General features: G+C 63.4%; 2 protein-coding genes across 6 annotated transcripts in view; one reads left to right on the top strand and one right to left on the bottom strand.

Moving 5' to 3' along the window:
* Celsr1 (cadherin, EGF LAG seven-pass G-type receptor 1) overlaps positions 1–8,674 on the top strand; it is a 120,979-nt gene extending 112,305 nt beyond the window's left edge. Inside the window, exons 28-38 of the mRNA XM_013025720.1 lie at positions 3,432–3,606; positions 4,262–4,374; positions 4,618–4,697; positions 5,152–5,278; positions 5,770–5,895; positions 6,116–6,210; positions 6,406–6,509; positions 6,637–6,786; positions 7,415–7,630; positions 7,784–8,045; positions 8,201–8,674. Of these exons, the coding sequence (XP_012881174.1) occupies positions 3,432–3,606; positions 4,262–4,374; positions 4,618–4,697; positions 5,152–5,278; positions 5,770–5,895; positions 6,116–6,210; positions 6,406–6,509; positions 6,637–6,786; positions 7,415–7,630; positions 7,784–8,045; positions 8,201–8,225 (1,473 nt within the window). The 3' untranslated portion in view covers positions 8,226–8,674. The remainder of the gene's footprint in view (positions 1–3,431; positions 3,607–4,261; positions 4,375–4,617; positions 4,698–5,151; positions 5,279–5,769; positions 5,896–6,115; positions 6,211–6,405; positions 6,510–6,636; positions 6,787–7,414; positions 7,631–7,783; positions 8,046–8,200) is intronic.
* A 2,624-nt stretch (positions 8,675–11,298) lies between these two features.
* The window catches only part of Trmu (tRNA 5-methylaminomethyl-2-thiouridylate methyltransferase), a 16,014-nt gene continuing 11,342 nt past the window's right edge, over positions 11,299–15,970 (bottom strand). For all 5 annotated transcript variants that reach the window (XM_013025747.1, XM_013025750.1, XM_013025748.1 and 2 more), the window contains 6 exons: positions 14,593–14,646; positions 14,451–14,517; positions 13,400–13,500; positions 12,134–12,278; positions 11,666–11,748; positions 11,299–11,589 (listed from right to left, as the gene is read on the bottom strand). In XM_013025747.1, coding sequence (XP_012881201.1) covers positions 11,455–11,589; positions 11,666–11,748; positions 12,134–12,278; positions 13,400–13,500; positions 14,451–14,517; positions 14,593–14,646 — 585 coding nt within the window. In that variant the 3' untranslated portion in view covers positions 11,299–11,454. The remainder of the gene's footprint in view (positions 11,590–11,665; positions 11,749–12,133; positions 12,279–13,399; positions 13,501–14,450; positions 14,518–14,592; positions 14,647–15,970) is intronic.

Here is a 15,970-nt window from a genome sequence, read left to right as displayed (position 1 = left end):
GCGGGAGGGGCGGCCAGGGCGCTGTATTCCCCCAGAGCTGGGGGCAGAGCGCGGCTTCTCAGGGGAGAGAGCCCCGGCTCAGATGTTCAGCCCCCACAGGGGTTAGCGCTGAGACCCGCCTGGGCCCCCCACCGCTGCAGGCACTGTGCCCCTGAGGGACCCGCCAGGCAAGCTAGAGCACGCTCCTGTTAGGCAGTGACTCCAAAAGGTCAAGGTCACCCTGACCATCGAGCCCCCTGCCTCGCACGTGGCCACATCTTGTCTGGGGCAGGGATCCATCTTCCAGAGCCGCCATCCTATGCTTGCTCCTGCCTGCCCCCCCCCGCGCCCCGTCCCTACGGGGTTCCAGGACCCCACGGATACCGAAGTAGAGGAGGTTCTAGTCTGTGATGTCGGACTTCCTGCATCGCAATCTCAGTCGTACCCGCTGTGGCACTGTAGATCCGTTCTGCTCCCCAGAACCGGTGCCATAGTTGTTGTGCTGCTCCGTTCAGGGCACAAGAAAGGTCTGTACACACTCGCCAGTTCTGTGCGTCTGACCTTTCCTATCCTCGGATATACAGTCCTCAGATACAAGGACCAGACGTGAAGCCTGCTGGAGACCCAGCGTGGCGTCGGCGGGGGAGCTGTGCGGTCGGTCGGGGAGGGCCAGCCGATCCCTGGGCCGGGGCGGGGGCTGGGAGCTCTTTGGGGATCCAGGCTTCCAGACCTTTAGCGCTTCATCAGGGGGCGCCATCTTCTGTTCACCTGCAGCATGGCGCCCTGGAGAAGCTTTTGCATGTGTATGTTCTAGAAAGAGGGACTGTGGTTCAGTGGTAGAGCGCTTGCCTTGCATGCCTGAGGCCCTGGGTTTGATTCCTCATCACCACATAATAAAAAGAAAAAAGCTGGAAGTGGTGCTGTAGCTCAGAACTGAGGGACAGCACCCAGGCCCAGAGTTCAGGCCCCACGACCGGACCCCCCCAAAAAAAGAAAGAGGGAGGAGCCTGGGGGATGGTGGGTGGAGGCCAGAGCAGGGGCCAGCAAAGCAGCCAGGACGGTGGGTGAGGGAGGCCCAGAACCAAGGACGGAGCAGCAGCTAGAGAAGGGGGGAGGGGAGGAGGCGTTGGGTGGCGTGAAGGGCTGGAGAGTCGGGGTGAGAACTCAGAGTCTGGGGACACTGAAGCACAGACCCTGGACCAAGAGTAGAATAAAAAAGATGCAGGTGACCAGGTGCCTATGGCTTACACCTGTAGTCCTGGCTACTCCTGAGGCTAAGAGCTGAGAGCTGAGGATCCCAGCTTGAAGCTGGGCTGGGCAGGAGAAGAGTCCATGAGACTCTTGTCACCAGTGAACTAGCAAGAAATGGAAGTGTGGCTCAAGCAGTAGGGCGCCAGCCTTGAGCGATGAAGCTCAGTGTGTGCACGAGGCCCTGAGTTCGAGAGCCCCAAATACTGGCACAAAATTAACTTTGCCAAGGCAAAGTTGGTGAACTTGGTAGTTTCCCAGAAAAGCCATAGGAAGGCTTTGGGCCTATCAGGAGCAAGGACCAAATCTCCCAGGCCCCTCAGGCGAGGGTCTGGCCAGGGCTGGCGTGGGGAGCCCGTCCGAGGGTCTGGCCAGGGCTGGCGTGGGGAGCCATCCCAGCACCTGCTCCCGGGCCGGGGGTCCCCCACCCCCCTCATGTGTGGGGCTCTCTTAGGGGTGAGAGGCGCCTCGCAAGCCCTTCCCGCGCGCTCCTGCGTGGTGTGGACAGAGGAGAAGCAGCTCCTCGCCTGCCTGCGGGAGGTCCTCCCGGGAACGCCGGGAGGAGGTGTGCAGGGCCAGGGCCGGGCACGGGCGCGGCTCGCAGTCCTGTCTCCAGAGAGGCTTTTCACCCCGCAGAGCCCCGGCAGGCTGAGACGATTTATGCGGCCTTGGTATTGTGTCTTTGCGCTGCATCTGGACAGTGTGGCTCCCTCGGTGCCGGAGTGTGCACACACCTCCTCACCAGGGCCAGGCTTCTAGCACTTTCCCCTCCACCCCCAAACAGGAGTTCTGTGGGTTTGCTTTTTGCAGCCAGCCTCCTCGCCCCCTTGGTTTCCCTAGAGCGGTGTGTGATTCGCTCAGGAAGCCGGGGGTGCGGGGGTGCGGGTGGCTTCCTTGGCCTGGGTTCGCCCCTGCAGTTGGTTTCCGACACAGCCTAGGGCAGGTCCCAGCTGGAGCCTTCCCGCCTTCCTCCTCTGTCCTGCATGGGCATGCCAGACCTGCCACGCTGCGACTTCCAGGGAGCTCCCGGCCTGCACCGGCTGACCTCGCCACCCACAGCCCTGTCACGAGGCCGCCAGCCTGTGCTGCTGACCTGTCCCCTGGGGTGCAGTGACCTGGTGCTGGCCTGCATCCTGTTGGGAGAGGTTTCTATCACCTGCGGGTGTCTGCTGGGGGCCTCTGCAGGGGAGCCATGGCCTGGTGCTGCCAGAGGCCCCGTCACGCTTCTCTGGGCCACATCTGGGTTGGTCTTTTTCCTGGAATTTGAACTCAGGGCCTAGAGTTTGCCGTGCAGGTGTTCTACCACTTCGGGCATACCCCAGTTCGGGCTTGCTTTGGGTTTTTGTTGTTGTTGTTGTTGTTGGTGGTGGTGGTGGTGATCATGGGGCCTGAACTCTGGGCCTGAGCGCTGTCCCTGTGCTCTTCAGCTTAAGGCTAGCGCTCTACCACTTGAGCCACAGCACCACTTCTGGTTTTCTGAACAGTTTATTGGAGATAAGAGTCACACAGATTTTCCTGCCCAGGCTAGCTGTTTGATCCTCAGATCTCAGCCTCCTGAGTAGCTAGGATGACAGGCGTGAGCCGCCGGCGCCCGGCTGCTTTGGTTATTTTTCAGGTGGACTTTATGTGTTTGCCTGCGCTCTTCTCACCCAGCCGGGCTCACGGGCACACGCCATGATTCTGACGTGGGGCTCTCTAGCTGGTCACCCAGGCTGGCCGGAACTATGATCTGCTCTTCTGCCTCCCGAATCCTTGGGATTCCAGGCATGAGCCACTAGGCACCATTTCCACAGTGGTTTTTTTTAACACCTTTAAACTGCACGTCAATGTTTGAAAAATTGGAATCATATCAGAACATCTGTATTTCGAACGTTTGAGGATGGACCGCTTCACCCTGCTCAGCCCCGAGCGGCCCCCACTCCTGGTGGCAGTGGTCCGAATGTGGGCAGGGCCGCCGCGTCTCTCGGCTGTCCAAACCCGAGATGCTGAAATCATGCGTGCGCAGCCGCTCCCGGCAAACCAGCAGCGGCCCCGGAAGCCCTCACGTTGCAGAGTGGCTTGATTTGTCGGCTCCCCGCACCCCCCCCCCGTCCGTTTCGCTTGCACATCCGCGTGGCTGCGGCAGGGCTCGCCCGCACCCCGCCTGCGCACCTGGGCCTGTCCCCAGCCCCGCGGGCGCGTGCTGAGCCCCAGCCTCCCCGCAGTTCCTCTGCTCGGTCGTGGCCATCCTCCTGCACTACGTGTACATGAGCGCCTTCGCCTGGACGCTGGTGGAGCACCTGCATGTCTACCGCATGCTCACCGAGCTGCGCAACATCGACGCCGGGCCCATGAGGTTCTACCACGTGGTGGGCTGGGGCATCCCAGCCATCATCACAGGTGAGCCACGCGGAGCGGCCGCCGCGGTGGGCACCCGCACGCCGGGCTGGGACCCACCGCCCCGAGGGCGGGCAGGACGCGCTGGCCAGAGGCACAGCACGGCTCAGGGAGGGAGGAGGCAGCAGGAAGCACACCATCCTAACATTTAGATGAGGATAGTGGCGGGGAGGGCAGGAGCGGCTGGTCGGGCGGGGAAGCCCGGGTCGGGGCCGCCAGGCACCGCCGAGCACCAAGCCCCCAAACCGTACCCTGCTGTGGCGCGTGGCATGCCCTCTTCTCCTGGCTGGTCCTTGGGTGGCCAGCGGACAGCGGGCTCTTGGCGGCCCCTACGTGCACCGGCATGGCCGGTGTACACACACGTACGTGTGGTGGTGTACGCGTGCACGGGTCTAGATGCGTATATGTGCGCATGCGTGTATCCGCCCCCCGTCCCCCAGCGACACCGCCCTGCTACGAGTCTCAGCCCCTTCCCCCCTCACCCCTGGGTCCTCGTGGCCCCGGCCTCTGCAGGGCTGACTGCAGGGCTGCCCCAGCTGCTCATGGCTGCTCCCAGCTCTTGTCTCCGCTGTCCCGCGGCTGGCCTCGCGCCTCTCCTCCCCCCGTGGGTCGGTGGATTTCAGGCTCTGTGCTCCTCACTCTTCTCTGACGTGTCCAGGACTGGCTGTTGGCCTGGACCCCCAGGGCTACGGGAACCCCGACTTCTGCTGGCTGTCCCTTCAGGACACCCTCATCTGGAGCCTGGCTGGGCCCATTGGAGCCATGATCCTCGTGAGTGCCGTTCTCGGGGTCACCAGTTCCTTGTGTGGGTCTGGGGGGCAGAAAGGAGTGACCTAAGACTGGCTCCCCTGGGAAAGGCCGTGGCAGCCATGGGGTGGCTGCGCCCGCAGGCCTGGGCCCAAGGCCTCTCGTCAGCCACCGCTCCTGAGACGCGGAGAAGACCCACTGATGGGCTGGTGAACACTGGCTTGGCCAACAGGAAGAGTCAGCCACCAACTGTTGTTGTTTTTCCAGATCAATACAGTCATTTTCGTCTTGTCTGCAAAAGTTTCCTGCCAAAGAAAACACCATTACTATGAAAGAAAGGGGGTTGTGTAAGTTGGGGGCTGAACTTGACTACTGGGATAGGATTCATTGAGCTAAATGGCTGAATGGATGGATGGATGGGTGGGTGAATGGATGGATGGATGGGTAGATGGATGGCTGAATGAATGGATGGGCTGGTGGATAGGTGGGTGAATGATGGATAGATGTATGAAGAGATGGGTAGATGGTAGATGAGTGGGTAGATGATGGATGGATGGGTGTGGCTGGCTGGCTGGATATAAATAGATGGATAGATGGGTAGGTGGATGTGTGGCTGGCTGGGTGGGTGGAGGATGGAAGGATGGACAGGTGGATGTATGAATGGATGGGTGGCTGGATAGATGAGTAGATAGAGGGCTGGTGCATGTGTGTGCTCAGGAGTCCATTAAGTGCCCCTGCCCAGCGGGCCAGGCTCCTCAGCGGCTCACTCACCAGCCTGTGGACTCCCCCCCCCCCCCGCAGCTCCCTGCTGAGGACGGCCTTTGTCCTGCTGCTGCTCGTTAGCGCCACCTGGCTGCTGGGGCTGCTGGCCGTGAATGGCGACACGCTCACCTTCCACTGCCTCTTTGCGGCCTTCAGCTGCTTGCAGGTAGGTGTGGTGGGCGCATGCTGGGCCAGCACGAAGGCCGTCAGAGTCACTTGGAAGGACTAAGGGCTGCCAGGTAGTGATTTGGGAGACAGTGTTGGGGACCACTGGTGGCCAAAGGCTGTGGACTAGTATGGGGACTTGTTGCCTCTAACATGTCTGCCTCCATCCTGCCCAGGTATCTCAGCTTTTTGTTTGTTTTTAAGCTGGAATTGGGGCTTGAACTCTGGGCCAGGGCACTACTCCCCTACCTCCCCCCCCCAATCCCCCAAAGGTTAGCACTCATCATTTGAACCACACCTCCCTTCCAGTTTTTTTAGTGATTAAAGTCTCACCATTAGAGATAAGAGTCTGCCTGGGCTGGCCTCACATGGTGATCCTCAAATCTGCTCTGGCGCCTCAGGGCCCAGCCTGGGAAGCAGCAGCGCCCTCTGGAGGGGAGGCCGGGCGGAGGCGGCCGTTCCCAGCACTGAACTGCCACCCGCTCCCTCCAGGGCCTCTTCGTCCTCCTGTTCCACTGCCTGTTCCACAGGGAGGTGCGGAGGCACCTGAGGGCCGTGCTGGCCGGGAAGAAGCCGCACCTGGAGGACGCGTCCCCCACGAAGGCCACCCTGCTGACGGTAGGAGCTGCCGGGGGGGGGGCGCCGTCTGTGACAGGGACAGGGCCCGTGAGGCCCCGGCGGAGGATCGGTTGTGGCAGGCAGGGGTCACGTGACTACGGCATGGCCGGGCGATGTTTCCCTCCCCCCGTCCGGTCAGCTGCTCCCGGCGGCCTGTCCCTGGCGGGTGGCCCCAGCCTGCCTCCTCCCTCCAGTGACCGCCTCCGCCTCCCTCCCGCAGCGCTCCCTCAACTGCAACCACACGTTCAGCGAGGGCCCCGACATGCTGCGCACCACGCTGGGCGAGTCCACCGCCTCGCTGGACAGCACCGCCAGGTCAGCCGCGCCCGCCGGAAGGCTCCGGCTGTGCCTGCGGGTTGGGGTGACAGCTCACCCCTGGGGGAGGCTGTTGCCTTGTGAAAACACTGGTCTGAGGGAATCTTCTAGCACGCTGGTGGCTTCCCAGCCTGTGTCACGGTGCTGTGTGGCGCTGTCCCTCTGAGTGACAGTGCTGCCCCGTCTCCTCTCTAGGGACGAAGGGCTCCAGAAGCTCAGCGTGTGTTCCGGGCCGGCACGAGGAGGCCTTGGGGAGCCAGAGGCAAACTTCATCCCCAGGAACCCCACGAAAACCCACGGTATGGGCTCCTGGCACAGAACCCCGGCCCCGTTAGTTCTGTTCGCTACCCCCCCCCCGGCCCCAGGAGCGCACAGGGTGGTGGCCTGGTGCTTGGAGGCTGGAGCTCGAGCCCCCGTCCCCCGCAGGCCCGGACTCGGACTCGGACAGCGAGCTGTCCCTGGACGAGCAGAGCAGCTCCTACGCCTCATCCCGCTCCTCGGACAGCGAAGACGACGGCGGAGACGCTGAGGAGCAGTGGGACCCAGCCGGGGGCCCTGTCCACAGCACCCCCAAAGGTGAGCAGAGCGGGCGCGCAGGCCAGGCCGGCCGTGCCCGCAGGCTGGGGCACGCACGCTGCGCCCAGGGCTGGCGCCCTCTGCTGCCAGCTGCGCCCAGCCGGGCTGCAAAGGCAGGACCACTGCCTCAGGCTGCGGCCCAGGACCCCCCACCCCCCAGGTCAGGGCCTCCCTGCGTGGACTTGTTTCTCTGTCCTGAGATACAGTTTCGCCAGGTCTGCAGGGCAGGGAGTTGTGTAAGGTCTGGACAGGAGCCATAGGCCTGGACATTGTAGGGGTGCGGCCGGGTGCGGACCGGACCGGGCTGCGGGATGTCGCAGGGGTGCGGCTGGGCACAGACCAGGCTGCGGGACGTTGCAGGGGTGCGGCCGGGCATGGACCGGGCTGCAGGACATCGCAGGGGTGCGGCTAGGCACAGACCAGGCTGCGGGACATTGCAGGGGTGCAGCCAGGCACGGACCGGGCTGCGGGATGTTGCAGGGGTGCGGCTGGGCGCGGACTGGGCTGCGGGATGTCGCAGGGGTGCAGCCGGGCGCAGACCGGGCTGCAGGGGCTGCGGGACATCGCAGGGGTGCGGCTGGGCACGGACCGGGCTGTGATCAGGCTGGGCTATCTGCTTCTGCCTCAGCCGACGCTCTGGGCAGCCACGTGCCTGGCGAGTGGCCGGACGAGAGCCTGGCCGGAAGCGACAGTGAGGAGGAGGCGGGTGCCGAGCCCCGGCTCAAGGTGGAGACGAAGGTCAGCGTGGAGCTGCACCGGCCGGAGCAGGGCAACCACTGCAGCGAGCGGCCCCCCAACCGGGGCAGCGGCGGCCTGGCCAAGCCTGCCGCCGAGCAGAGGAAAGGTGCGTGGAGGGGCCGGGCCGGGCCGCGCACGGCCGGCTAGACCTGGAGGAGCAGGGGAGAGCAGCGGCCGGTCGAGGCTGGCTCCTTCGCCCCGGGACCACCCCCGTCTGCGGCCCCCACGGCGAGCTGAGCTGGCATCGCTCTCTTCCCAGGCATCCTGAAGAACAAAGTCACCTACCCGCCGCCGCTGCCCGAACAGCCGCTCAAGTGCCGGCTGCGGGAGAAGCTGGCGGACTGCGAGCACAGCCCCGCGTCCTCGCGCACATCCTCCCTGGCCTCCGGCGACGGGGTCCGCGCCCCCGAGGGCATCATCAGCGTGACGGCCCCGTGGAGGGAGCCGGGCCGAGAGCACCGCAACGGCGCGGCCATGAGCGTGTGCACGGGGAGCGCCCAGGCCAACGGCTCCGACTCCGAGTGAGTGGCTTGGGCCTCCGGGGCCTCGGGAAGCGGGGTGGGGGAGGCACCAGCGTTCCCCTGGGACCCCGAGAGGGGGTTCTTGCCTCGCAGGAGCTCCAGCCAGCTCCACGCGCACTGACCCTCCACCCGCTGCCGGTTCTTCCCGCACGCAGAGGCAGTAATGAAACTTCAATTTGAACCGTCAGGAAACCATGAGGCACTGGTCGCCCCCCAGCCGCGTGCGTCCCAGCCTGGACCGCAGAGCCCGAGCGCGGCCCCACAGATGGTCCGGACATGAAACGCTCGGCCGGGGCGGGGATTGGGGCCCATCGGGCGCCCTGAGCAGTGCCAAAGCCACAGGCTTGTCTCAAAGGGAACGAGGCCTCCAGACCGGCATAGCTCGGTCCTCAGACCACACAGAGCCAAAGCCACGCCACAGGGCCGGCACCCAGGACGACCCTGCTTGGAAGTGCCAGGGCCAGGCCTTGGGCTCACCAGGATGTGAGGGCCCCCGGCACAGACGGAGGCCTGGCGGCCGCTGCCAAACCAACCCCATCTTTTTCAAGTGAATGACTGTTCAGCCTCTGCCTGCTCTGCGCTGGAGGAGACGGAAGCCCGTACCGTGCCTCGTGCAACTGTTGCTACCCGGAGAGTCTGGGAAGCTGCAGACACACTGGTCCCAGCAGCCCCCGGGCGGGGAGAGCTGGGTGGCGAAGTTCAAGCAGAGTCCCTGAGCGTGCTGCGGCTGCTTCCGGAAGGCAGGGGGGCCCCAGGGCACGAGGGCACAGCAAGGTGGGTGTCCTCTGGCCCAGCAGGACTTGCGTGGGCCCCTCCCAGCAAGCCGGGACTGCGGGGAATTCCTCTGACTCCTCCAGCTCCTGGTGGGAGCCCAACAGCGAGGGACATCTTCCAAGATGTCCCATCTTCCCGTCCACACTCCCCAGGCAGGCTGCCCCCCCCCCGCCTATGCTGCCATCTTGCTTTAATAACCAACTGTGCCGAGACCACGCCACAGTATTCTCATTGGTGACCATTTTGGAAATTCATACCGAGGATGGCTGTGAACCCGAGTGTGGCCGAGGCCCAAACTCCCTAGACACATCTCCTCCCGCAGTTCCTGTTCTTCAGAGAGGGTGTCCACCCAAGACCAGCACAGGTGCTTCCAAATACAAGAGAACCAGACATGCCGGAGGCCCCTGGCAGGCGAGGGGAGAGCGGCGCGTAAGCGTGCACACACCTGCGACAGGCAGACTCAGAACCAAGACTCGCAACACTTCCAGCAGAGGTGGATGCCTGTGGCTCACGCCTGTCATCCTAGCTACTCAGGAGGCTGACATCTGAGGATCAGGGTTCAAAACCAGCCTGGCCAGGAAAGTCTGTGAGACTCTTCAATAAATCGCCAGAAAACTGGAAGTGGCACTGTGGTGCAAATGGTAGAGTGCTCACCTCGAGCTGAAGAGCTCAGGTACAGCGCTCAGGCCGAGTTCAAGCCCTATGATGGACAACAAAAACAGACCTCCAGTGGGCAGAGTGGCGGTGTGTGTAAGACACTGAATGTGAAAGGCTTCCGGTGGGCAGGGGGAGAGGTGTGCGGGCCTGTGCGTGACCAACAGGCCTTGCAGAGCCCGCGCAGTGGCTCAGACGCAGGGCAGCGGGCAGCGGGCGTCTCCTGGGGCACGGTGGGCCAGGCAGCCAGGGCTCACGGCAGCAGCTTGCCTTCGCTGTGGGGCGTGTCCCCATCCCTCACCACCTGTGACTGGATTTTGCCCTTTTACTTTTTAATTTGATCTGAATTGTTTAAAAAAAAATAGTTGTCAGTTTTATTAAGACAGGAAAAATTTAAACCTATTTTTATGACTTGAAACTTTGCAAGAGATGAAACACTGGACGTCTGTAACAAGTGTATTTATTAACTCTCAGCACTGGCACAACACGGACTAGAACACAATAAATTAAATGTTGCTTTGTACCTGGCTCTCGAGTCTTCTGCAGCGCTCCCGCCGGGCTCTGGCTGCCGGCGCGGGGGACAGGCCCTCCTCAGGCCTGGGATTTTGTTTTCTGACTGGACAGCACTTGCAGAGCCTCACCCCCAGATCTTTTCACTCCCATTTTCTTTCCATTATTGTGCCATCTGCCTTTGGACTACGAGCCTACCTCTCCGTCTCAGGTAGCTGAGATGATGACTGTGTGCCAGCAAACCATTCTTTGAAATAAGGTTCTGCTTTTCTTTTTGCCTAGTTGGCTTTGAACTACAATCCTCCCAACAAAGCAGATTATAGACATGACCCACCACTCCCGAAATGGGTCTCTGGAGCCAGACATGTTTGCCAGTAGTTTAGTCCCGGCCCTCAGCGCCAGCTGTCAGAGCCATGCTGCTGTCCCGGCTGGTTCCTCAGGCATGCTCTAGCTCCCTCACCCTCCATTCCGTCCGCAGACGTGGCTTCCTGATGATAATCTTCCCATGACTCTTCCCTCACCTCCTCTCCTAAGCCAATCCAGGGAACGTCTTCCACTCCAAATAGAATTTTACAATGCGGCTCTGCTTTAAACTTCTCTCTACTAGACGCCAGTTAGCTGGCCTCGAGAGCCCGTGAGGGCCCCTCCCGGTGCGGGAGCTCCTGGCACCGAGCCATCCGTCAGCAATCTGAGTTGAGGCTGGCCTCATCTTACACAGCAAACGCCCAAGTGAAGTCCGGCCATAGCCCCGAGCCCGTGAGCGGGTGGACCAGCCAAGCCCTCCGCCATGCTGCCGTTCGGGTGCGGCCTTCCCTGTGCACCTGACCCTGGGTCCGAGCACGTGGAGACTGACAGCAACGCCCGCGCCTCTGCTCACCCTCCCGGGCTCCCACACTCTAATTCCCAGGGACCCCTTGCTATGCTTGCTTTGTCCAGAAAGAGGGTTCTCCGTCCCAGAGCCCCACACCAATGCCTACTTTCACCCTTGGGAAATACTGAGGCCACTGTTGGGGGGACACAGCGAGGTTCCGCTTCCTCAGCCTCCATAGGAAAGTAGCCCACGCCCACCCTGCCGAAGGCTGCTTCCGGTGCTGCCGCCTCTGTCCCGCTGGAGAGCGTGACAGAACACGGCCAGCAGCCCACAGCAGTGCACTGCGAGGCCCCGGCGGCCTGCTCGGGCGAACCTGGCCCTGACACAGTGGCCACGATCCTTCTTCCAGACAGCTTTATTGCTACTGCCTGAGCCCGCAGCCGCACAGACCCACGCGTGCCCACGGAGCTGACCCCGGGGCTGTGGCACAGGCACTGTAGACCTGCTGGCTGGCCAGCCCGGTCCTTCGGCATCACCTGCGCAGGGCCAGCCGGGCCCCGTGGAGCAGGCAGCACCCGACTCGCCCATCGCCCACCGGCCTCCCCGCCGGCTGCCGGCCCTGGGCTCCGGCCTCTGCCTCCCTGAGGGGTTCGGCCTCGGTCAGGGTGCGCGATGCGGGCCGTCGGGGACTGTGCTGGCTCTGCTCCTGCCCTTGTGCAGCGTGTAGGCGGACGGCCCCAGCCGGAGGATCTTCCCGCTTCCCAGACACTCGTCCCCTTTGTAGAACACCGCGAACTGGAAGAGAGGCCTCGCTGTAGGAGGGGCGCAGCCGCGGCCCAGGTCCCCGCCACGCCCGCGGCTCCCCACTCACCTGCCCCGGTGCCAGGGCCCGCACGGCCGTCACAGCTGTCACCCACACGGTGCCATCCTGATTGAGGGTCAGTACACAGGGCACTGCGGGGAGACAGGCTTGGAGCAGGCGTGGCTCCGCCTCACTGGCCGCCCTCAACCCTGGCTCGGGGGCGGGGCGGCAGCTGCCCAGGGCCCGGCCTCTGTGAGGAGCCTCCGAGGGGCAGGACTAGGGGCCAGGGCAGCTCAGCGCCACCCCGGCCGTGGGCATGGCAGGACTGCCACCTAGCCCCGCACACCTGTACCTCCTCCAGGCTGGGTTTCCGTGCCCCTCCCAGCACCCAGAGAGGGGCCCTGCCCTCCGGCAGGCACAGAGCAGCACAAAGGCTCTATGATCTCCACTTAGGGAATACTTTCCTGCTGAGAAGCTCCTCTTTCAGGCTGAAATCTGACCCCAGGGCCCAGCTCCAATGGCCCCCTGCCCGGTTACCTAGTGCCATCTGGTGGCGGAATCGGAAGTGGCACTCCATCATCTTGTCCCGGATCAGGGCGGCGGGAGGCTCCTCTGCAATCCAGTGCACGCGGCCCGTGCGAAGCAGGTCCCTGTACAGGGCAGGGTGGTCCGTCCTGGGGGCCTGCGGAATGCAGAGCGCGAGGTGGGGAGGCCATCTGGGACCCTCCCCCAAGCTCACCGTGCCGAGTGCAGCAGCGGCGGTCCGGTCCTCACAGCAAAGGTGCACCGACGGCTGGCACTGGACCAGCAGTGTGTGCCCACGTACTCAGCCAGCCCAAGGCCATTTCATCCCTGGTGTGCGGATGAGGACTGAGGCACAAGAGGGAAGACCGAGCTTCTCCCCGGCGGTGGCCAAGTGACAGGAGCCTGGCCCACACTCTCCACGGCCGTCTGAGGACGCAGGCTTTGCTCCTGGGGCTGAGGGCCAGCCTCAGCACTGGCCACTTCTCAGAAGGGCCGGGAGCCCACCAGTTCCAAACGGTCAGGAGAGGCGCGGCTGTGCTCACAGCACAACCTGGCTGCGGTGGCGCCTCTGATGAGCAAAGCTCCCGGGGCGGAGCCAGGAGCATGGGAGCCCAGGGGCTTGGGGTGGCGAGCCGCAGCACTGAGCACTCAGAGCCTAGGTCAGCAGGTAACGTCTGCTGGCTCCAAGAGGTCCCCAGCACTGGCCACCCCAAGAGATGCCGGCCCCGCTTGCCGGGGCAAGCCCTTAGCCTCGGCATGCCTGAGACCAGTGCAGGCTTGGGGACTGCCAGGGCGGGGCAGGCTGTGCACTAGTGCACAGAGGGTCACTCCTACCCCACCCCCACCCCCACCAAGACTCCCAACCCCTCCGCCACCGCCACCTCCCGAGCCGGCCTTGCAGGTGCAGGCAGCGCCCGTGTGGCTGCACCTGGCGTGGGCCTGGTTGGCCAGCCTACTGGCCCCAGCGGGAACCCTAGCTCTCCCTCCACACGAGCTGGCTGGGCTGGGACCATGAGCAGCTTCTCGGGAGACCGTCACCGTTTCCCACTGCTCTGCGTCTCCCCAGTAAAACCCCAGCATTTCTAGGCACTCACAGGATGGGTGGATGTGCAGCATACAGTGAGAGCCTAATGCACGTGAACAAAGCCCTTCGGCGACATCAGGCCAACCCCAGGAGCCCCAGCATCCCATGCCCGCCACCCACTCGGGGCCTTGGGCCAGGAGCTCCCCCACCCTCCGGGCCTGCACCCTGCATGAAGGCCAGCCTCGCCCACTCACCACAAGCACGTCACCCTTGGCACTGTCCTTCTCCACCACAAACCAGGGCTCTCGCATGCCGCTGATCTTTGCTCTCTGGCCCAATGTATACAGGAACCAACCTGTGGAAGTTTGCTTTGAGGACCAGGGATGAGGTCCACGTGAATACCCAAAAAGCAGAGGCTGCAGAGCCTGAGCGCCCACAACGATCCACGCTGTGCCAGGATCCGAAGCCTGGCACACACCAGTGACTACTGCACTCGGCCCAAGGGGCCAGTCGGCTCCTTCAGAGTGTGGGCTGAACCAGGGTGAAAACACAGCTCGCCCTGCTCAACCCCGGTGTGGCAGGGTCTTTTTTTTTTGGGGGGGGGAGTGCCAAATGCCTGCTGTCATGCACACCCCTTGCATCCAGGCTGATGTCGGGGTAACCCGTTTGTCCCCTCCAACTCCAAGACCCCCAAGATGGCGTGTGCACTGACAGGCACCGCCCAGGATTCACTGTGCTATGGTGACTTCCATCAGTCCTTCAGCCGCCGGCTGCTGGACAAGGCAGCCCTATGGCCAGAGAGGCTGCCGCTGCCCTGGTCTCTCCAGGGCTGGCAGATCTCCAGAGAGCACTGCGCTGGCCTCGTCCCAGCACCCAGTCTCAGATCTGGTCTGGACGTCACTCCCCAAAGGCTCACCCCGTTCCATCCTGCCCACGCCCAGCGCAGTGCGGGTCCCGTGGCCCTGCTCCACAACCGTCTGCAGCTGCTGAGCAGCGGCCAGCATGGCGCTCTGTGGAGGACCTGCCCTGCCCGCCCGCGTGGTCCTCCCTCGTCCAGCTGGAGTGGCCTTGCACCATCACCATCATCAGGGTAGCCTTCTACAATTCACAGCTAACTTCCCCAGCAAGAAAAGCACTCTGCTCTCAGGGACTTCACACACACACCCAGAGGGACATGGCCCCTGGCACACACAAGGCACTAGTCAGGCTCACCGCCAGCGCCTCTGTCCCAAGGCTGACCGCCCAGAGCACACCCAGGACGCACACAAGGGCTGAAGCGGAAAGCACCCAGAGACCGCACCTCACCTTTGTGTGTTCCCAGAACTTTATTGTCTTCCACAGAAACAAACTTCCCAGGCCGCGGCTGCAAATACTGAAGACAAAGCTCCATTACTGATGGAGCCCAGGTCTGGAGTGGACACGAGGTCCATGTGGTCAGAATACTTACCTGAAGGATGAAGTGCTCGAAATTCCTCTTGCCGACAAAACAGATGCCCATGCTCTGAAAGGAGAGGAAGCGCAGCTGCGCCACGGGCGCCACAGAGCTCCAGGGTCAGGCCTGAGGCACCACGGGGCGCCAGGACCTGCTCCCTCCTCCAGCGCCCGCACACGCCAGGTACAGCCACAGACAGCTCCAGGAGCTCCACAGGCGCCGGGACCTGCTCCCTCCTCCAGCGCCCGCCTGCAGCACCACGGGGCGCCACAGACAGCTCCAGGGCAGGCCTGCAGCGCCATGGGCGCCAGGACCTGCTCCCTCCTCCAGCGCCCGCACACGCCAGGTACAGCCACAGACAGAGCTCCAGGGGCAGGCCCGCAGCACCACGGGCGCCAGACAGAGCTCCAGGGGCAGGCCTGAGGCTCACAGCGCCACGGGCGCCAGGACCTGCTCCCTCCTCCAGTGCCCGCACACGCCAGGTACAGCCACAGACAGAGCTCCTGGGGCAGAGCTGGAGGCACGGCTCACGGTGTAGAGTGCCGGCTGTGTGGGTACAATGCCCTGGCTTCAAGCCCCAGTATCAGCACAAAACTAAGAGAACTCTAGGAGCTAAGGAAAGCGCGTAGTCCCGGCTCCCCTGGGGTTGGGTCATTCAGGCGCCCGCAAGGCCTGGTTCTGCGTTGTTGAATACCTCATGAGCGGCTCAGGAATGGAAATGACACCCTCAGGGATGGCCTGAGCGGGGGCGGGAGCCCAAGGCAAAGCCAGGACAGGGCAGGAGAGGCGCTGGCCATTCCCTGCACTGAAGCCGCAGGAAGGTCTTCCCGTGGCTGCTGGGGTGCGCGTCTTCACAATACCCTCCAGAGTATGGGCACGGGATGGGAGCCTCAGCTCCCACCACGGCTGGGAGCCCCATCTGCTGCTGGAACCCGAACCCTGACAACGCGGAGCGGGAGGAGTGTTTCTGAAGGACGCCTTGCTGATCGTGGCATGGCCAGGCCTCGTTCCAGGAAGACGGATGGAAGCTGCTTGAGCCGTGCCCAGGGCTGCGAGCCTGAGGACCTGCGCCTCGCCTCACTCCAAGGCGTCCCAGCCCGACAACACAGCCTCTTCCCTCCATGCCAAGTCTCTGGCACTTCTCCATATGTGCATACAAAGTATACAAGGCTCCAGCATGCATCCATTCCCATCCTAAAGGTAAGCTCCGCAGGAGGGATGTGCTGTCTGGGGTCTGTAGGAGGGGTGTGCTGTCTGGGGGTCTGTAGGATTGGTGTGCTGTCTGGGGTCTGTAGGATGGGTGCGCTGTCTGGGGGTCTGTAGGATTGGTGTGCTGTCTGTGGGTCTGTAGGATTGGTGTGCTGTCTGGGGTCTGTAGGATTGGTGTGCTGTC

This window comes from Dipodomys ordii, unplaced genomic scaffold, assembly GCF_000151885.1.
Source record: "Dipodomys ordii isolate 6190 unplaced genomic scaffold, Dord_2.0 Scaffold87, whole genome shotgun sequence".
NCBI classification, from domain to species: Eukaryota; Metazoa; Chordata; class Mammalia; order Rodentia; family Heteromyidae; genus Dipodomys; species Dipodomys ordii.
This window is presented reverse-complemented; position numbering and strand designations above follow the sequence as displayed.